The sequence below is a fragment of the Nycticebus coucang genome, chromosome 20, assembly GCF_027406575.1.
Source record: "Nycticebus coucang isolate mNycCou1 chromosome 20, mNycCou1.pri, whole genome shotgun sequence".
Classification (NCBI taxonomy): domain Eukaryota; kingdom Metazoa; phylum Chordata; class Mammalia; order Primates; family Lorisidae; genus Nycticebus; species Nycticebus coucang.
The window spans coordinates 51,832,281-51,854,739 of record NC_069799.1 but is presented as its reverse complement, the minus strand read 5'-3'; the positions used below and the strand labels follow the sequence as shown (position 1 = coordinate 51,854,739).

The window sequence follows — 22,459 nt, the reverse complement described above, 5'->3', positions numbered from 1 at the left end:
AGTAGAGATAAGGCTGCAAATGGACCCAACGCTGAGCAATGCTGGGCATTGGTGTGTGGCTCAGGAATGAAGAGCACACATCAGACAAATGTACATCAGACAAACGCGCTCATTCTTTTGTGAAAGTACAAGCAGCATCTACACAATGCTGCAGAGTGTTCTTTTCAATGGCTCCTCAAATAGGGCATTTTCCTGAAGGCATTCCGCCCGGTGCACAATGCTGGCCTGTCATTTCCACCTGTCTGGGTTCCCTGGGTCACCTACAGTCAAGTTTCCCTCTCAACATCAAACAGGGCAGCTCTGTCTGGCACCTGTAGCGGTCACTATCAGGTGCTTATAAGATTGCCATGACACCGAGCTTTTATCTGAATAAATATTTACAGATATTTGCTAAATATTTACACCCAAATTTAAAAATGTGAACTTGATTGTCACCAATTCTTACCATATTTACTGTATTTAGCTAAATCGATCACAATTGTTTTGAGGGTCAGCATCCCTATTCTTAGTGTTAAATTCACTGCATTACTTATGTTTGCATTTTAAAATTACCATTTTTACTCAACTAGTGGGTGGACTGAGGTGGGAGAAGTGAGACCCTGTCTCTTAAAAAATATTTTTTTTTTATTAAGTACTGTTCACTTTTGCATTTTCATCTCTGCACACCTCTTGTCCCCTCTCTCCATTGTTTATTATGTAGCTTCTGTTTTAAAGGTATAAACTCAGACACTTCTCTGTTTGCTGGTAATTTTTTCTTTGTAACCTGCATTTCCAACACTATAAGTGTTTATTTTTTGTCTCTACTTAAAAAAAACGACTTATAAATGATGCCATGGCATCGTAACAAAGGCAAAATTTCTCTTTTCCTCAGTCTCCCTTTGACCTTTTCTCCCTGTGTAACCCTGGTCTTGTTTAGAACTATAATGCTATAATATGTGGACAACACGGAAGGAATCAGGCTTTCAAAAACATAAAACGTAACAGCCACAGACCTTGCTTTCCTTCACTCTTAGACACTCACCAAGAATAACATGGATTATGAAGCCCAGATCTGTTCCTCTTCTCATGCAAAATGAAATGCCATTAAAAGATTCATAGCTGACTGGAGGTTGCAGCAGAGAGAGTTCTATGTGATGGACTGCAACAGATAAATATTTATATCTCCGAGTGATAGTGTGAACCTAGGCCCTGGCTTTCAGAAATTGCTGTCATTATGTTTCGCTCATTTTTTGTTTAAAGAGGCTTAAAGTGACAATTTAATACAGCATCAAATTAGTACTTCAATGTAAAGTCTTGTTTCATTTAATGTTTTTGAAAGGTTAAATTATCTGTAATCCTTATTGTGCCTCTGGCTATGTTTATAGATCACATCAACAACATACAACTGTTACATGAAAGAAAAGGGAAAAGAAGTCAAGCCGGCCTGAAATTATGGATTGCTTTGTTTTAGAATGACCAAATAAATAATCCAACTTCCTTTGAATTGATGTCTTGGTATGTTGGCAGATAATGGTCTGTTAAAGTGTCAGTTAATACAATTTATTTTGGTTTCGAATAGCTTTGAAGTGCAAAAAAGAAAAACCACAAGGATGACTACATTTAAGCTGATATAAAAATAAAACTTTGTCTTAAAGCTTAATAAAATCAGGCTTGAAAGGAACAAATAATACTTTGTAGTGTTTACCAAAATTCTTAGTACTGAGATAATACGGAAATACCCAAATACAAACACTGATTCTCTTAATTCCATTTGTTACATACTATAATAAAGACCTGCAAAAAAAAAAAAAAAAAAAAAGCACTGAAAATGAAAGCTTTGTTAAAAAAAAATGTGATAAAGTACTTTAACACAAGTACACGTGGCATCTGCTACAATTAAGAGCAGATTAAGAGCCGAAGGGTTGCTCTGAGCATTACCCCCTCTAAAGGCTCTAAAGGTCCCATGGTTTCAAGATCTAAAGCCTAGATGGGAAGCTTAGCTGGTATCAAAGGCAGGAAGGTTCCAGGACTATCCCTTTACCCCCCACACAATCAGGAGGTGGGCCCTAGTGGCCTGTGGCTGGGGCTGGAGGCTGAGTGTCTGGGCGGTGTGCCCTGGGCAAGCCCAGGGTTGCTAGATAGAATCTGACAGGCACGTAAGGGTGTAGGACTTTGAGGACATGGGTGTGATGGGGGAAGTGGAAATCTCTAGAAGGGAGCCAATAGGGTCCTGGGTTGGGAACCTCCATCCCCCAACCTTCTTGTTTTCTCCGGCTCTGAGGCCTTCCTGGGTCTTCTGGATATTAAAATGTAGCAAATTTTTAAATTTATTAAAATTATTAAAGTGATTAAAATGTAACACACAGTTTTCTGCCCAGCAATGGTCACTGGCAGATCTTCCTGGGTCAGCTTTCCCAGGGTGACCTGTCACATTGGCCCAGCATAGGAGCTCTGGAAGGCCTGTTGCACGGGGCCTGCTGTGTGGGGCTTGGCAGGGCTGGCATGGCAGTTTGACCTCCCCCACTGCCCAATCCCACTACTTTCCTCTTTTCCTGCACAGGCCCTGATCCCTAATCAACATCTTTTTGTTTTTGAGACCGAATCTCACTATGTTGCCCTTGGTAAGCATCACAATTCACAGCAACCTCCAACTCTTAGGCTTAAGCAATTCTCTTGCCTCAGCCTCCCAAGTAGCTGGGACTCCAGGTGCCTACCACAACACCCGGCTATCTTTTGTTGCTGTTTGTTGTTGTTGTTGCAGTTGTCATTGTTGTTTAGCTGGCTCGGGCTGGGTTCGAACCCACCAGCGTTGGTGGATGTGGCGGGAGCCCTACCCACTGAGCTATGGGGCGCCATCCCCAATCAACATCTTGACTCCAAATTGTTGTCTGTCTGGGCAGGTCACTCGGCCTGAGAGTCGCAGACATGGGGACAAAAAAAATCAGGCTCCCCAAAACTGCAGAGGTTTGGATTATCAGGAATAACTTTTGAATAGGCGCGCATAAAATGTTTAAAGAAAGAAAGAATGTAATTTCCGGGATGAACATGTAATGTGAAACTACATGAATGAAATGGCAGATTTTGAAAAACCTAAAACACTTCTAGAATGAAAAGAATAATGGTTGAAATTTTAAAAAGACATCTGCATTTGCAGATGAGACAACTGATTAGAACAGCTGAAGAGACATTTGGGACTGGATGACAGAGCTGAAGAATTACCCCAGAATTAATGTAGAGATGTTTGGAGATGGAAGACAAGAAAGAAAAGTTAAAGATGGGGAGGCTAGGATGAGATCGTTAAATATAGAGCTGTTGGAGAGACAGAGGGGACAACAGAGGAGGGAGGTGACATTTAAAAAGGAAAGGACTACAGAATTTCCAGAAAGTGGAGTAAAACTGCCAGAGGAAAAGCTTGCTGGTGAGTGTGCCAGGCAGCTCCCTGCAAAGCCTGGGGAACATGGCTGCAAATGCCCCCATCAGCAAGCCACAGGGCCCTCTAAGACAGCAAACATCCCCCTTCCCCATTTCTTCAGGTCAGCAGCAGCAGGCCTGCTGGGAGGCACCTTCAGTCTCACAGCTGGGTGCTACTTAAGGACCTACAACTTCAAAGAACTTTCCAAATTTCAAGCAACCAGGTGGTGCCTGTGGCTCAGAGGAGTAGGGCGCTGGCCCCATATGCCAAAAGGTGGCGGGTTCAAACCCAGCCCTGGCCAAAAAAATTGCAAAAAAAAAAAAAAAAACAAATTTCAAGCAACCACTGCTCAAGATAAAAGACAAAAAACCCAAGAGCAGACTTAGAACTGAGTGATCAGGATGCCATCCTGCTGTGGAACACGGGCACTGCCCTGTCACTGGTAGGTTCCTCAGCATCACAGCTACTGAGTCAGAATCTGCATTTCCACAAGATTCTCAGGTCTGCAGACAAGTCTGAGAAGCACTGAGGTAACATATAACCCTTTCCCTTTCTACACCATGCTTCCTATTTTTTTGGGGGGTGGGGTGGGAGGGAGCCTATTTTGTCAGTTTTACCCTACTTATGCCTAATCCTTAGAACAGTAACACCAACACCACTGTCCCTTGGGGGAGGATAAACATGTTCCCTCGGTTTAATCAACATTTTCAGAGTTTCATTTTTATATCCCATAGATCATATAAATACAGAGATGGACCCAATGTTGGCCTGCAATAAATGGATTAAAATTGGTGGCCTTGGGCGGCCCCTGTGGCTCAAGGAGTAGGGCGCCGGTCCCATATGCCGGAGGTGGCGGGTTCAAACCCAGCCCTGGCCAAAAAACCACAAAAAAAAAAAAAAAAAAAATTGGTGGCCTTTACTTTCTCTATCTGTATACGATGAACAGAGAAATAAGGCTAGGGACCAGGAACACAGAATTGTGGTTTTGGATCTGCCTTTTATTAGCCACATGAACTTTGCAAAATCCTTTCACTTATTGTTTTGGACAATGATGTTTGGATAGGATGATCTACAGCCACACTCAAACTGTACAAAAGCAATTTATGTAACCAAAACATTTGCACCCCTGTCATATTATGAAATTAAAAAAAAAAACCAAACATGCTTCCTAAAGAGGTTTAAAAATTCTTGTATTCACCTTAAAATTCTTTTTTGATATTTAGGTTACTAACTAGCTTCTTTAACATGGAGGTTACTTTATCAATTTTGTCAGTTTATTGATTCACTTTGAAATCAAAAATATTAAAATGATTTCAAAAGGTTAAAATAAGATATTCTTAATGTTTTCCCAAGGTATTTCTTGACCATCTATATTACATCCTTACAGTTACAATGTAAGTCTCCTGAATGTCTGAAACTTTACTGACAATGTCTCTTAATTTTAATTAAAGCTAAAGCTATATGACACCAAAGCTCCCAATGAATTCCAGTCAGTGGGGGAAAAAAATCAATTTAGGAGAAATAATTCAAGTAGGTTCTATTTATTCCTTTTTGATTGTTCTTCTACATTGTTTAGATAATCATCATTTCTAAAACTTGAGTTTGCTATAGCCTATCAAGTTTAAAGGAAAGGATATTTAAGTCAAAACACTTATTTTCTCACCTGTAAGAAAATGAAAGAATGAGCTTTATAAATGTTTGTCATGCTTAAAACAAATTTTCCACTGGTCTGAGAGATGACACTGTCCTTTCTTAGCACAGAATAGAAATTAGGGTAGGATCGGGGCCACAAATAAAGAACAAGGCAAGATAATCAAACTTGGGAGAAAAACATTTTTTTTTCAGATCTTCATGATTCTGTTATCAGTTCACATCTTCATAATTCTGTTCTCAGTGCCACACTCTACCAGAAAGTAGGCCCCCTAGTGGATTAAAAGAGTTAACAACTGAGTACCACATCAGAGTGATTTCAACACTGGGATGTAGGAAATCGAATTTATAAGAATGATATTTAATGATCTTATTCAATCACTGACAAAGCACTTTTTATATACTAGTCATTGATATGAGCATATTAATAAACATGAATTCACCTAATCAGCACAACCCCTCAAGGAAGGGGGTATCAAATATTACAGACTAATAAGCAGGTGTCAAGAGGTTAGGTAACTTGCCCAAGGTCATGCCATTGGTCAGGGACACAGCTGGGATTTAAAGGTAGCCTGGTAAATTTGGTTTGTCAGACAATTAATCCCAGAAAGACTTTATTCAAACAGCTAGCAATGATCCACTTCTCCAGAGGTTGGTCTTGGGGTAATTTTAATCCTCCAGAATATAGCTGGCAACTGTCGATGTATTTTATTAAAATAAAAAAAGACAAAGAAAAAAAAAGGGAAGGAATGGGCTGTTGAGTAACCAAAGCTGTCAGAAAGTCTACCCAGTTTCCCCCTCTCTGAAAGCCTATCTCCTGGATTGGTACGCAACTGAACAAGCTTAATCACTTGTCCAGACCTGGGCAGTTCATGAAGCCCAGAGACTTCTAAGGTAAAAGAAACAGAAAGCAAGAAGAAATTGAAGTAAACATTGACAGTTACTGAGAAGCAGGAGTCAGAAAATTTGTAAGACTAGACATAAACCCTAGAAGCAGTCTAGGGCCTACTCTAAGTAGGAATGAAGGCCTGATAAATACCCCAAACATCTCTGAGCATCTCAGAACAGAGAGAAGACTTCCCCAAGATCACAGGCCCGTGTCTGCTCACATGGACTCACATGCCAGGCTATGTTCACCACCGTGTAATATTCACCGAAACTCTCTCTTAAAGTAGCGTACAACAAGAGCCTGAACCACATTCAGATTAACTGGGATGCACAGAGGCCTTCTGCTGCACAACTGTGCTGACTCCACACTCACACAAATTGTACGTTGGTGTGGGTTCAGCAGCCTATATGGATGATTCTTTTTTAAAAAATAGTTCTGTGACATTCTTGTGTGTTCTACAGCTTTGCAAGAATGCTGCTTTTTAGGTCAGGTGCCCCTGTGTCCTCTCAGTAGAAACGAGGTTGTCCATTGAGACAACCCTGTTGGATCTTTGTACCAAGAACACATAAATTTCCCTTCAGCAGTGGATTCAGGGCAGCAGGCATGCTGGTTAGCAGTGGATTCAGGGCAGCAATGCTGGTCAGCAGGGCAGGAATGTCTAGGCTCATTCAGACTCCATTCTGTGTCTTCATCCTTTCCCCACCTTCTCTACCTTCCTTTAGTTTACTTTCGTTCACTTATTCTATCTTGTATTTCAACCTTCCTTGAATGCTTCGTTAAATCCTTTCTGGAATAAGGTTAAGGGTAAATGCCATTATAAGGGAATGACTATAAGAGAGGGAAACAGTTCAGAGACCATCTGAAATGTAACCAATTCATAACAGGCTACGACTATACCTCCCGACTTCAACCTTGTGTCCTTTAAATACCTGTATTAATAATAGTGATTCTCAGTCATTAAAACGCTTTAGTTATATTTAAAATATTCTGGGTTTTTGTTTTTTTTTTTTGAGACAGAGTCTCAAGCTGTTGCCCTGGGTAGAGTACTGTGACATCATAGCTCACAGCAACCTCCAAATCTTGGGCTCAAGTGATACTAAGTTTTTCTATTTTTAGTAGAGACAAGGTCTCACCCTTTGCTCAGGCTGGTCTCGGACTCCTGAACTCAAGCAATCCACCCGCTGTGGCCTCCCAGAGTGCTAGGATTACAGGTGTGAGCCACCATACCCAGCCTAAAATACTTATTTATCGTATATATGACATATATATATTCCTGAATTACAATAATAATTCCTGAATTAAAAAACACCAAGAAAATAACAATTTTGTAGCAGCGGAACAAAAGGAAATCTTTATAAACTGTTACACCTCCTGGAGTGTGTCAACAGGTTTATTTTGATCCCAAATGTATTTTATGTAATACTGGGGACATATTAGGTTACAGTTACTATGCCAGACAAAAATCTCAAATTGTGATTTCCATATAGTCCAAAGATTCTGAACCCAAAGTTGTCACCAAGAAGTTGACACTTAAATTGCGGGTCACATGTTATTAGCATAGTGTCATAGCCATTGAGCAGAACAGTATGTTCTCATTGGTCATGAGATACATTGCTTTGAATGCTCTGAGACAACAGGAAGAAAGTATAAAAAGAATCAAATTCCAGAGGGGAAAAAATGAAAAAGTAAACAGTTGAAAAGGTGAAGAGCAGAAAAGCTGCAACCTGTAATTCAATTCAGTTCAATTCAATTCAAACTCAGAAGCCAGAGTGTTTTTGCCCTCAGGGGTACTATCCTGGCTCTTTAAAATTTCCTTTAAAATAGGCAATGGCATAAGCACTGTAGGAGAAATTTCAAAAAGAATATTTACTGTAAAAGATTTACAAGAAGTTAAATGAATTCAGAGGCTACTCATATCTTTAGAAAACAAATTAGAGGCAGTACCAAGTTCCTAGAAATAGAATAGAGCTCAAAGGGTTTCACCGACTTTACAGCAAGCAAAATGTAACTGATCATGCTTGCAAAGATTGGAAGAATAAGCAACTGGTGAGAAATAATTCAAAATATTAGAGCATAAAGCATAACTATAAACCAACACTTTATAAAGTCACTATGAAGTAACACTTTTAAACAGAAATCTCAGAGGTCACAAATACAAAGTCTCCCTTTAAAGCAGCTACTCTGGGAGGCTGATAACTTAACAAATGTGATTGTCTACACTCTCTGAGAATCCTTTTATTAACAGGGCCCACAGCACTTTATTTTGAATGTCCTCCTTACTTTTGAAGGGGATTTGGAGCTATTTAGGTAAAAAAAAGTATGACTCTGCTATGGACTGAATGTTTATATCTCCCCAAATTCATGTCAAAACGTAATCCCTGGGCGGCGCCTGTGGCTCAAGGAGTAGGGCGCCGGTCCCATATGCTGGAGGTGGCGGGTTCAAACCTGGCCCTGGCCAAAAACCAAAAAAAAAAAAAAAAAAAAAAACGTAATCCCCAATATGGTATTTGGAGGTGGGCCTTTGGGGGTAATTAGGTCATGGGGGAGGATCTTCCCTTATTAGGGGAGAGAAGAGAAAGCTTTTGTTCCTCCTACCCCACCCTGAGGTGAGGATACACAGTGAGAAGGTGGCTGTCCGCAAGCCAGGAAAAGAGCCCTCACCAGAACCCAACCATGCCGGCACCCTGATCTGAGACTTCCACCCTCTAAAACAGTAAGAGATGAATTTCTGTTGTTTAAGCCACCCAGTCTATCTTGCTTTAATAGTCCATGCAGACTAAGATAGACTCTAAAAGCAAGTGTGTTTCAAACACCAGTTCTGAAGATCATTCCTGCACTGTTACAGCAACAGTCATATTCAAGCCGTAAGACTACAATTTCTCAAGATGACTTAGGTGTTAGTAGTTATTGTATGACAGATAGTATCTTGATGATAAGGATGCTGCCACCACCACTGCCACTTCCACCATATACAGAGCAGCTAGAGTATGGCAGATAGACATCATGCTAAGTACTTGACACAGATTTTCTTATTTGATCTTTAGGACTCATAGTTAGGTATTATTTTTATCCCCAATGTGTAAATAGGGGAACTGAGGCGTCCAAGGTCAGAAGTTACATGGTCAGTAAATGCAAGGCTGGGATTTGAACCCAGGGTTATCTGATGCTGGAATCCTGCTCTTCTCCACAAAGAGGGAGGACTAGGCTCTGGCAGGCAAACGTGTGCTGCATTTTACTCCCTGAAGAGAGAACCTGCTGCTTCTAAGGGTAGTCCACTTTATCTCCAGGCATTTATGAAAGGTAGTGCTCAGGGATGAAAGAGGGCAGGGAGCAGACCAACACTCCCCTTCCAAAACCACAACTTTCTCAGCAACAGAACATGAGTGGGGTGGACTTTTCTGGGGCCAGAGCAGGAAGTGGCTGGTCACAGCAGGATGGGATTTGGAGGTATAAATGGACAGATACTCAGACATTAACACCTAACTTTTATCATAGAAAAGAATCTTCTGAGAAGTTGCCAAATCTTAGTGATTTTTAAATCAGAGTGGTAATCAATGAAACTATCATGCACAAAAGTAGATTAAAAGTGTTAAATCATCTTCAGAGCATAAACATTCTTAAACATTACCTGCCAATAATCTAGCCACAGTAATTTTAGAACACTGAGTTAGAGCAGATTTTTATGTGTTAAATGTGTTCTCACTGTCTCCTAATTCTATTTACTATGTATTTAAACCTTGGGTCTTGGTGGTAAATAGACTCAGAGTCTCAAATGAAGAGAAAGAGATTACCTGGTGGTATTTCTTCAGGATGTTGTGCATTTCGGCTACATCTTCACTGGTAATGGTCTTGATGATGTACCTTTTGTCGTAGGAGGTGTGAAACCGCGCTCCACTGCGCGCCTGGGAGTCGTTGGGAAGGGGTGCGCTCCTGGTCAAAGAATTCTTCCCCGTTGGGGGAAGTGGGGAGGAGGGAAGAGAACCAGTTAAAGCTGTGGTTTTCTGATTTCCAAAGAATTTGCTGCCGTACCAAGTTTTGTTTTTTAAAAAAACACTTTTGTTTGGAATAAACTGGTAAGTAGGATGACAACTTTATGTTCGTCCTAACTCACACTGCAAGCCTTTCAGATGAAATAAAAACAGCTTGAGTGTGTTCTACAATTCTAACGTCCTCAAAGTGGGCTAATGGGTGGAATTATAACCAAGAGTTACTTTGTTCTTTTCAGAGCTGGACCAGTGCTCAAATGTTTAATAAAATTAGGTTCTAATTTTAGAGTCATAAAAGAAAATTTTAGAGTTACTGAGTATTTCCTTACATGACAGGAACTGTGCCAAATTCTGCACAGAGTATTTCTCCCAATTCTGACAGTCCCCTGTGAGAGTTACCATTACATCACTAAAATCTTAGAGATGAGGAGGTGGGGGTAAGAAAAGTTTAACAACAGGGCAAAGGTCGCATGGCTAGGGAGGTAAGAGCTGGAATTCCAGCTCTGGTGTAGCTGGCTCAGAACCCAAGTTCTCAACTCGGGAATGATGCTGCCTGTGAGGTGCTCAGGCAGGAGGGGCCAGGAGCCTGGGCAAGTGCACTCTAAAACCACTCCTGCTCAGGTTTGGACTTGCTCCATTCTCCACCCCTGTTTAGCCATTTTGAGAACTACTGGTCTCTTAGGGTAGGCAAGGAGGGGCTCTTTGGGCAACATGTCATTCCAGGATCTGGTTCATGCTAGCGACACAAGAGCTAGGCAAGTCACTCAGTCTTCTCCCCCGTAATTCTAATGTTTAGATTGCCTCTTTCTTAAAGCCTCTCCCCCGGCCCCAACTTCCTGACACTGGGCATCCAGACTAGTTGGTCCCCTTGGCATCAGAGGACATCTGGCCTTCCCCCCACCTGCTGACTGTGCTCTTGAGTACCGACTTCTGGCCCCAGAAGTGTGTGAGATCAAAGGCAAATGTGCTTTTTCTCTTCAACTTCCTCTCTCAAAGTGGGCACCCAAAAGCTGTCTAGTTAAGGAACAGAGACAGATGTCTTCAGAGAGTCAGGTGATAGCTCTGCCCCCGGACTTTCAATGAAAGAGTCTCTTTCTGTCTATAGTGTTCACTGTGTCTCCTTATTTTCTTCCTTCCTAGATGAAATTGAACAAGACTAAACTATAAACCTAGAACCAGATAGCTGCGGCTCAGCGGCTCACGCATGCCTGGTGCTTGCAGAGGGAAGGGGCTCACAAATGCACCCTCACTTCCCAGGGTGGGCTGTGGCACCCAGACAACAGTGGCTACATTCCGGCCACCCTCAATCCCAACGTGAGACGGCACAGCTGCCAAGCACAGCCAACACTGCCAATTAACTGTATTCGCTTTCCTTTGCTTATTAGGTAACTTGAGAGAAGGAAAAAAAAAAAATCAATGTAACCCCTAATAAATATCAAGGTCAGGCAATGTTCAGTTATTCTTAAGACAAGTGACACTTACTGGATAGAGAAGGGTGAAAATGATTTTCAGGATGGAAATGGCTATTTTTAACAAGACTTAAATTTTCTTTTTTTCTCTGAGACAGAGCATCCCTCTGTGCCCTGGGTAGAGTACCATGACATCCTAGCTCACAGCAACGTCAAACAGGGGCTCAGGTGAATCCCTCACCTCAACTTCCCGAGTAGCTAAGAGTTTAATTTTTGGTTACCTTTTTTTTTCCCTCAAAAAGAAAATATCCTTTACACTACTTCCTACTTAGAATAAAAAGGAAGAAAATCAAAGTGAATGTCCCCTTTTGGGGTTTTAAACAAACTTGCAAGAAGAAAAAGCAATTAATTGATCTTTGTTACCTTTTTCTGGCAAACATTAATTTACAAAAGAGTATTTATTCCAAATAAGACAAGAACTCTAGGAATTGTAAAACTGGAAGTGATCTTCAGGGATAAAAATCAAAGGAGGAATAATCAAGTTTACAAAAGCCAGGTGGAACAGACAAGCTGGCACAGACTGTAAACTTCATCAAACAAAACTAAGTGGGGAAGAAGAAAGGATAGCCACATTTACCCAAGGATGGAATTACAGCAGCACCAATTCCATAGACCGTTTTCTTCTGTGTACTAGATTATGAAAATGTAATGTTCTCTCATGGGCCTATTTCGGAGGAAGAAAAGTGAAAGCCGCCTTGTCAGTGCTTCTCCAATCACTGGGGGTCATGTGGACATGCAGGTTCTGATCCAGCAGCTCTGGGGTGGGGCAGTTTCCAAAGCAGATGATGCTGGTACAGCGAGTCTGCAGACCATGTGGGAGAACCAAGGGTTTTACTGAACTGTGGTTCTGCTGTGTTGTGTCTGGTGTGTGACATGCAGAGTCCAGTGTATTAAGTGTTATAATTATGAGCTGGGCATGGTGCTCACGCCTGTAATCCTAACTAGCACTCTGGGAGGTTGAGACAGGTGGATTGCACGAGCTCAGGAGTCCTAGACCAGCCTGAGCATAAGCAAGACCCTGTTTCTACTAAGACTAGAAAAACTGAGGCAAGAGGAATGCTTGAGCCCAAGAGTTGGAGGTCGCTGTGAGCTATGACGCCACAGCACTGTAACCAGGGCGACAGCTTGAGACTCTGTCTCCAAAAAAAGTGTTAAAATTACAGACTGACCTGCAGTAATGCTTTTCCCATTATATTCTCTCCAACTCTAGTCTGATTAAAATGAGAAGGTTATAGTTCAGAATAATAATCCATGACATTTATTGTACCCATTCATTAAAGAAATGTTTAATAATACTATGTACCTGGCAACACATGGGCTTGTAAAGGGCTAGAAATGTAAAATCAATAATGTTAAGAACACCTTAGCTCCTCCAAAGCCTGTGCCTTTACCTTCAGTTTCAAAGACATTGTTATAATCACTTATACAGACATTTATTACACATTAGGATTTTGACTGTCTCTTAATCCTGGGATATAAAATCTTACAAATTCTAATCTTGATTCTGTCTCAACTCAGGTTTTAAGAGACAAAGGTTAAAGTGCAGTTCTGTGAGAGCTCATTGCACCTCTTAACTCCTGGGCTCAAGTGATCCTCCTGCTTCAGCCACCCAAGTAGCTGGGATTACGGGAATGCACCACCACACCTGGGATCTTGCTGTGTTGCCCAGGCTGGTCTCAGATAATCCTCCCCCCTCAGCCTCTCATAATGCCTGGATTACAGGGATGAGGCACCACACCCAACCTCAATTTACTGTTTTAATTACTAATCATGTTGGTAGTCCCCATTTACAATACTTCCAGTATGTGAAAGGACTTTTTTAAGGCTCATGGTTTCAGATATTCAGTTAAGTTAGGAACACTTTGCTAAAACTTAGAATGTACCTTTTTATAACACTATTAACAACAAAAATATAAATCAAATTAAAAGCTTTCTCATAGACAAGCAGAAAATCAGAAGAGCTAATGCAGTTTTACACAAAATGCCTAATCCCTGGAATGATTCCCAGGCTTGAAAAAAATCCAACACAACATTCCTGTGAGAAAAGAAAGGACAGGTTCATTTTCCCACTTGACAATAAGGAAAACTAGACTACAACTGGGCTGAGTGACATGTTTGAGATTCCTACCTACAGCTTTCTCGGAGGTAACCAGAAAGGGTGATTGGTATTAAGTAATATCATACTCATAGACTTTTTGTAGCCTTTGAAATAAGGTTAAATTGCTTGTGTTTTAAAGTAATGGTGAGGGCATTTGTCGGGGATCCAGGACATGCTCTGCCAGCATCAGTCCTTGCAGATGTCAATTCAGTCTCTGTGGGTCTTGGCTTCTAAGTCTATAAAGTGATAGAGAATAAGCCCAGGGGACACAGCAGGCTGAATTATAAAAGATTTCTGTAGAGCTCTAACTCTAAAAATGTATTTACTTGGAGTATCTACTTAGAGCTCATTGCTCTAAAACATTTGGAGAGCCCAGCCCTCAGAAGGTGACTCAGTACGTATTTCCCAAGAATGGCCTGGTCAGAAGACAGTATAACCATCATCTCAACAGGGACCTAACGATGGTTTAGGACATCTGGGCCAAGATAAAAGAGGACAACAGTTCTTAGAGCCACATGAAAATAACACTTCATAGATTCCAGATGTACTCAGGACGACGTCAGCTAGAAAGAGCAAATGAGCTCGGGGAAGGGGCTGTCATTATGCTGCCTAAAAATGACCTGCTATCTGGTGAAATTAAATACAAAACTCCTCAGTGCACTTTGTTCAGTAACAAAGAAGAAAACCAGTCACAGCATTGTATAGGATGCTGGGACAAGTCAGGGTGGCCAAGAAGAGAAAGGCTTGGAGTGATCTTCTGGTGTCTCCACGGAGTCCCCTCTGTATGTAAATAAATCTCATAATCAAAGAATATTAGAGGTGGAAGCGATCCTGGAGATTATTCCAAACCACTTGATTTATAGATAAAAAAATAAGAGAGCAAAAATGACTTGCCCATCTCAGTTGTTGAACATCTGGTGGGCTGGTGTGGATGGGAGGCCCTGCAGAGGACCCCCAATGTGCTGTTTCCGTGCCTGGGCTCTTGCTTCTGGGGGCAGGGACTGTGGGGCATCATGGTGCTATAATTGATATCGCTCTGTCCATAGTGACAAACACTTTCTAATACCACTTCAGAGTGTGAGCCAGCTGGCACAAAACCAAACCTGTCTTTAGGTTTTCACTTTTGCCAAGTAAAGCGTATAAAAAGCATCATCGGTATCAGCCCCAGTGCTAATGCGGTCCAGAGCCCTTTATTTACACTTTTATTAACATGTGTACAGAGCTATCTGGACTCATTCCGGGGCTATTCATTACCCAGCTTTAACTCCAGGGGGTGGGAGGAGGAGCCGCTGTCTTCACAGGCAATAGCTGAGACAGATGAGTTTGTACAGCAAGCCTTTAGGACAGGAAAACTAGGCTTCAAGTCAACTACTGCAGTAAAGGCAGGGCTGAAAGGCGCTGGTGTAAGTAGGTCCTTAGTACTACAAGCCCTGCAGACTGTGGGGACAATGACAACCCTAAGAATTCCTCACATTTCTGGCCATGTGGCACTGCATCATGTCTATTTAATTTAGTTCACATCGTCTGAGAATTGTTAGAGGTTTCCCTTCTCCTTCCATCACTCTTTTTCTGCTTAAAACTGATGGGTTTTCTTGGCAAAAAATGCCACAGCTGAAAGGAGTGATCTTTTACTCTGAGAATGCTGAATTCTGGGTTACTCTCCACAATACTAAGCTGGTGGGAAAAAAACAGAAATTAAGGTGAAATTTGTAAGTTACATGGAAAAAAGTGCTCAGAAGGTGCCATAAAAAAAACAAAATTCTTTCTCACCTTAGTCACTTGACTTAAAAGGTCAAGTCTGAGACACAAACAGACCTGAGAAGCGCCCTTTAGGGTCGGGTTGGTCACCTTCATTTCCGAAGTAAAATTTTCACTTCACGGAACCTTCACCCTTGTCAACCTGTCTTTAGGAAAAAGCTGCCAGGTAAAATTCCCCAGTCAAATTGATCCAGAGTTTGGAGAGAACTACTCTCACTAGAAAACAAATTCCTCATCATGGACAAACTTAAAGAGTCATATGTTCTGTACAAAGGTGACGTTATTTAAGTTCAAAATCAGGGACTCTGTGCATATCAATTTAAAAGTGGCAAAGGTTATTCCTGATAGTTTTCAATCATAACTTAAAATTTAAAAGAAGATTTAAAAACATTTTATAAAGAGGTTTTGAGTCTCAAACTCCCAGCTCATAAACTCTTCCGTCTATTCTAGGCCTGTGTCCTCTCAAACCTGGGAAGTGTAGACAGTAATGGGACAGAATGCATCTGGAGAAAGAGGGCAGGGAGCATCAGGGGGATCCATCTCCACAGCAGTGGGGTGGAAGTCAGGAGCTTTGGGTCCCCCACCAACTCCCCCTCCCCATACCCTTTGCTCTATTATCTGATAATCTGTAAAGAAAGACAGCTGGACTTTATGGTCTCTAAGCTCCCTGGCTTGTCTTCCTAATTCTCATGCAGTATTATTTACTGCTGCCAGTTGGGGGGACTTAAGAAATGGACAATGATGTACTATTAGTTCACGGGGGAAAAAAATCCCACGATAAATGTAAACAAACTGCAAAAATATACTCTATCCATTGGCCACTCCTTTTCTTCTATACATTCGATAGTTTCGTATCATAAACTATGTAAAATCCTTAACTTCACTTGTTCTGAATAGAAATACTGTTATCAAAACCTGTCTCAAGAAAAAGGCAGCCAAAATTGACGTTGGAAAAAGATGTCTCATTAAATATAAACTAATTTCAAGCTCTAAACATTCTTCTTAATATCTTTATTTAGATATAATTCGCACACCACATAATTCACCTATTTAAAGTATTATAGTTAACGGTTTTTGGTACATTCACAAAATCATGCAACCATTACCATAACCAATTTTAGAACATTTTCATCACTCCAAAATGAAACTCTGAACCCATCTGAATCACTCCTATTCGCTCTCCTATCCCCCAGCCTTAAGAAAAAACTGACCTTTCTTTCTCTACAGATTTGCCTATTCTGGACATTCCCTATCAAGATAATCATCCAGTACACAAGTATTTGTGATTAGCCCCAACATTCTTCCGTCCTTTAACACACTCATGCAACATGAGGTGACCACGTGCAGATCCCGGGCTGTCTTTGGGTGCGTGAGGTGTCCTGATGGGTGCTCGCTGCTCAGCCCAGCACCTGCATGTGATTGCAGGGGACACATGCAATCACAAGCTTGGAGGACGCTCCTAAGCTATTTGGGAATAGGGATAAATGAAATGTTGGACAAAAATTCAAGTTTTAGGACAAAGCTGTGAGATTCAGAGTAGGTCAGCATATGACAATTTATGCCATTTTTGCCTATCATGAAAATTCCTAAGTTAACTAACTTTTCCATAGCCAAAGACCTTTCTCTTCTTCTGCTGTGCTATTGTAAACCTTGACAGCTGTATTTGAGGTTCTGGTACCATATCAGCCCTGACAGGAAATGAAGATAATGAGAGATGAAGCTCGCTCTTCAATGGCTTTCCTACATTTATAATGGGAAATTTATTGTCCTCTCTCCTGACTCGTCTCAAAGTCTCTGTCAGGGATGTTTATTTCCACAGTTGGAGGTCCAGGATTAGTGGAGCCTCAAGGGTGGAGGAAACATAAAGGTCAATTTAATTAGCTCGTTCTTACCACTGATCCTGTATACATCTCATAAAAATGTCCTGATTTAGTAACTGTCATTAGTAACTGTCATTTTCCCTTGTATTTTTTTTAAATAAGCAAGAGTTTTGCGCGTTTAATTCACTTAAACTAATCATATGGTCTTGTACATATTTTTGTTTTTCTCCATTTTGATAACAGTTCGTACATTCTGTTAAAAATCATGTATGGCTTTTTTTATTTTTGGTCCAAGGAGAGGCCACTTAAACTCTATTCTGCCATGCTCAAGTGTGTAAAAGCCACCAGCCTATAAGAGAAGATGTCAATATTGTGTAGAAGAAGCTCAATGACAGACATCTACTCAGGATGACTTAGATTCAGAGATCTGACGCCTGAAAGGGCCTCAGCATTGATCTTGCTCATTTTATAGAGAAGGAAGCTGAGAACCCCCCAGGGTTAAATGAATGACTTATGGTCACCAAATCAGTCACCAAAGATCCGAGAGGTAAACCAGGCCTCCCAACTTCACCAAAATGCTCTCTACCTGTCTGGTTGAGACCTGGAAGCCGACACTGCCCTGCTGAGACGATTATGATTGCAGGCCTCAAATCACACAGCCCAGGAGACAACAGCAACTTGCCCAGACCAGGCTGCTCCTTGGGTTTTTGTTTGACATATCTGAGTGTGCACAGATGGTCCTCTGACCTCACCAGAGAGCTAAAGATCAATGTGCGAATTTGAACATCACCATCAAGGATTTTATTAAATGCTCACAGTGTTCAAAGCCCTGCATTAAGCTCTTGGGGAATTTCAAAGAAAGTCTGAGCTGTGATCCCAGGCATACAATGGCTTTCTCATTACGGAGGGCAGCAAGACATAGAGCAATTTAACACTTATCAATAATAAAACAACTTAGAAAAAGAAAAATATAAAAATGAAAGGCAGTAACCAACAGAGAAAGCAGCAGAACGGCAGGAACTTCAGAGTACCATGAATTCGCCTTTTAAAATCTCAGGCTGGAGAGCTCCAGTGGTGCAATCAGTTAGTGCATGGTACTAATAAAATCTCAGGGTGGTACTTGACTGTGCAGATTAAAATAGCAGAGACCTGTCCACAAGGCACATGATAAATAAGCACAGTGTTTAACCAGGTTATAGGCACCCAGGGGCAAGAATGACTTTCTCTGTTGAAAGCTGCCTGGCACAACCCACAGCAGGTTCAGGGTGGGAAACGGGGGCAGACAGGAAGCCTAGGCTATAAGGAGGGAGGAGCAGGTGGAGGTGGGGACAGGAATTTGCTCAGCTCCAGAACGAGCAGAGAAAGCCCTGGAAGAATCTACTGATGCTGAAGGGGATGCACAGGAGCTTCCTTACGTCTATCAAGAAGCTGTCTCGGGTGGCGCCTGTGGCTCAGTCGGTAAGGCGCCAGCCCCATATACCGAGGGTGGCGGGTTCAAACCTGGCCCCGGCTAAATTGCAACCAAAAACTAGCCGGGCATTGCGGCAGGCGCGTGTAGTCCCAGCTACTCGGGAGGCTGAGGCAAGAGAATCGCTTAAGCCCAGGAGTTGGAGGTTGCTGTGAGCTGTGTGATGCCACGGCACTCTACCGAGGGCCATAAAGTGAGACTCTGTCTCTACAAAAAAAAAAAAAAAAAAAGCTGTCCCACCAGAAAGGGGCTTTTGGGTGTTAGCCCAGGTACACCTTGCATAGAGTGGCGTTTCCTTCCAGGGTAACTACCCAGGAGGACAAATGGTGAAAGAGAGGGGCTGGGTTAGACCCAACAGGCAACAACTGGTGTCAGAGGATTAGAAGAGCTTAGCCATCCAATAAGTAGGCACTTGGGAGATGGTGCAATCAAGGAGGAATCCCAGAAGCATGTCTGTGCTGGTCCCTCCCAGAGCCGGGCCTCTGCACCTGACCCTGTCCTAAGCCCCAACCCAGGATGCCTGACAGCTGACCACCATCCTCAGGAGCAAGTATCATGTCACGGTCAGTCAACAAGTCAAAATCTCAACTTCGTCTCCCTTTCCAGCCCACTCCCAGCCCCAAACTTCCCAATCTCCATGATCAGCACGATCAGCACCCTTGTGCTCTCAGCCTCTCCGGCTCCTGTGCTGTGCTCCCCAGGGCCATCTGCCACTAAACCTCTCAGTAACAGTTGAGACAAGTGCCCTGGCTCACCGGGATATTTCATAGCCTCCTAATTTCCTTACCTTCCTTATATGCATTGTATACATAACCATTCGATTATCCTCAGAGAACAGAGACCTCATGATATCACTACTCCTGCTGGCGGGAGAACTGGATTGGGGTTCTCAGCCCTGTCACCACTTTCTCCTGTGTCTCCTGCTGTTCACCCATCTTTATCGCCCATAGTTCTACCATGCAATTGCTTCCCCTTGCGTGAGCTCTCCTGCCTGCGGCTTTGGCCTGGAGGACCCACTCGCTCCCAATTGTTTACTCTCTCCCTTTGTTCCACAAGTTATTTCTTAGGTTTCTGCCAGAGCCAGGCACAGTGCTGAACACAGGGCCGGCAGCCTGGAAACAGGACAACACAGCTCCTGCCCTCGGGCAGTTTAAAGTCTTTGTGGGAAATCGAGGTGTGGAACACAGTTTCCTTTGATAGTCTGGAGATACTGGAAAAAAATTCCCCCCAAGTTTAATACACGCTGAAGTTCTTAACATTTTAGAATTTTATTTTTAAACTTAAAATAAGAACATCAAAAGTTTAAGATGTTAGTATTTAAAATTATCTCAATTAGACTTCTCTGTTACCAATACAAAGAAGAAAGAGCATCCAACTCGAATAATGAAGGATTCTAATTCAGGAGATGTGGCAGGGGGGGAAGGAAACCTGGTATTATCCTCCACAGTGAGCAAGAGGCCTTGCTCTGGTTATGTAATCTATCTAGGGTTAACAACTTCAGCTTCCTTCTGTGTAACTTTTCAGTTCCTGGTGGGCAATCATCCTTGGCAGCTCAGAAATATGATCTGGAGTCTCCATTTGACCTCGTAGGACCAATTTAAGACTTCCTTATACCCCGGGAGACTAGAAAGAGTGGGGCAGATTTTCATGAAGAACATGAAAAATCAAAATGTTTGGTTTCTATAAGTCTCATCAGTATCTAATACAGAATCCAACAGGTACTAATTTTTTTTTAAAGTGATTATTTTGGGTGGCGCCTGTGGCTCAGTGAGTAGGGCGCTGGTCCCATATACCGAGGGTGGCGGGTTCAAACCCAGTCCCAGCCGAACTGCAACAACAACAACAAAAAAATTGCCGGGCATTGTGGCGGGTGCCTGTGGTCCCAGTTACTCGGGAGGCTGAGGCAGGAGAATCACCTAAGCCCAGGAGTTGGAGGTTGCTGTGAGCTTTGATGCCACAGCACTATACTGAAGGTGATAAAGTGAGACTCTGTCTCTAAAAAAAAAAAAAAATGATTATTTCATTTTCTTCTCTTCTGCATTTTCCAGAATATCTAGCCCAGGGCTTGATACTCTGGTATAAATAAATACAACTTGATTTGATGATCATACATGAAATCCCAGGGCCTTGAGGGCCCAGTGGTAATTGTAGAAATAGGACCAAAACTATGGTCACTAAGATCACAGAAGGGACCACCCAGGCAGCACATGTCTGGAAACATATCAACTCTGAGCATATTACAAACCAATCACATAATTTAAAAACAGCCTTGTGCCCATAGCTCAGTGGTTAGGGCACTGGCCACATACACCAAGACTGGCAGGTTCGAGCCCAGCCCTGCCCTGCTACACAACAATGACAACTACAACAAAACTAGCCAGGTCTTGTGGCGGGCGCCTATAGTCCCAACTACTTGGGAGGCTGAGGCAAGAAAATTGCTTAAGTGTAAGAGTTTGAGGTTGTTGTAAGCTGTGACACCACGGCACTCTACGCAGGGCAACATAGTAAGACTCTGTCTTAAAACAAACAAACAAACAAAAAAACCCACTAATATACTGGAGAAAGTTCCGAATCTAGAAGCACAGAGTACACGTATGTGCACACACACACATACACACAGGTTTATATATGCATGTTAGGTAGTACTGTTATTAATGATGAATATTCTAGAACTGCTATTTGAATCTACCTTTAACAGCAAGGAAAAGAAACTTAATTTTAAAAGACATTCAAGAAATCAAAACCAGAGGAAAGATACAAATGTTTACTGGGATAGCAGGAATGCTTTTGGTTCCTTTTAAGAAGTTTAAATAGCGGTCAACTAGGCAGGCTACTTCGTATCAATAGTGACTTTTTTTCAGGTGGAGCAAAAAGGCATTCACACAAATGAGACTAGTCCAGACCATTTGACTGAATGGAAAGGTCTGAATCCGAACCAGACAATGGAGCTCCTTCCTGCCTCACTTATGTAAAGCAGCTTGTGCAAAATGCAAGCGCTTTGGAGGAATAAATACAGCAGGACAACGTCTAGTCCCCTTCAGCAATCTAAAGCCTCCAAAAGATGAAAGTCTAGTTACCAATCCTGCTTTAAAAAATCAGATTAAGAAAGAATATTCAAAGCAGTTCACACTGTCGGGCTCAGAAAAACATTTACTTTTTCAGACACAGTGTTCTGTAGCTGGTACTCAGAAGTACACGCAGCAGAGGTGGACGGTGGGGATTCTGTTCAGCAAATGCACATCAGCAAGCTTCAGGAGAGGAAAGTGAGACTGCTTTTAGTTATTAGGTGCCACGTGTGTCAACTAATATCTGCTACTTGGACTGGCCTTGATGAATGGACTGTCTGAGCAGCAAAGCAGCAACGTGCCAGGCAGTTGAGGTGATGGCCCCTCAGGTCCTGGCCTGTGTGCCCATTCTGCCTGCACCCCTGCAGTGCACAGGGGACCAAATGGTGACCCTGGAGCCAGAGTTGTCACAATTGCCCTCTTTTTCCCCAAAACCAACTAGCCAACAAACTGGGACAAACCCACATTTACAATCCTGTGTTCTGTCCCTGCTGAAAAATTTCTAAGCAGTACAGACACTAGTGGGAACAGAATCCAGGCTTGGGAGGAAAGAATCATACCCTTAGTTTGCTAAAGTTACTCTGAACACCCACCTTTTTCTTTCTTTCTTTCTTTTTATTTTTGAATAGAAATACAGTTGCCAAAAAGAAAGCAGCAATTTAAATGCCAGAAGCACCAGGCAGAGCTGAGGAAAGGAGGAGGGTTCCAAGGATTAATTACACTCACATGGACTTGCCTCAATCCTGAGCTCTCATGGAAGAGTTTAACAGACTTGCCAATTAGTTACTTGTGTGTGAATCATCTCCCACTTGCCTCATTTCTCTTCAAAGTTTGTACTCAGTAATTTGCACTTATTTAAATATCA

General features: G+C 42.1%; 1 protein-coding gene across 1 annotated transcript in view; it reads right to left on the bottom strand.

Moving 5' to 3' along the window:
* Positions 1-22,459, bottom strand: part of PIP4K2A (phosphatidylinositol-5-phosphate 4-kinase type 2 alpha) — a 167,618-nt gene that overhangs the window by 31,632 nt on the left and 113,527 nt on the right. The window contains exon 4 of the mRNA XM_053572382.1: positions 9,722-9,874. Within this exon, the coding sequence (XP_053428357.1) occupies positions 9,722-9,874 (153 nt within the window). The remainder of the gene's footprint in view (positions 1-9,721; positions 9,875-22,459) is intronic.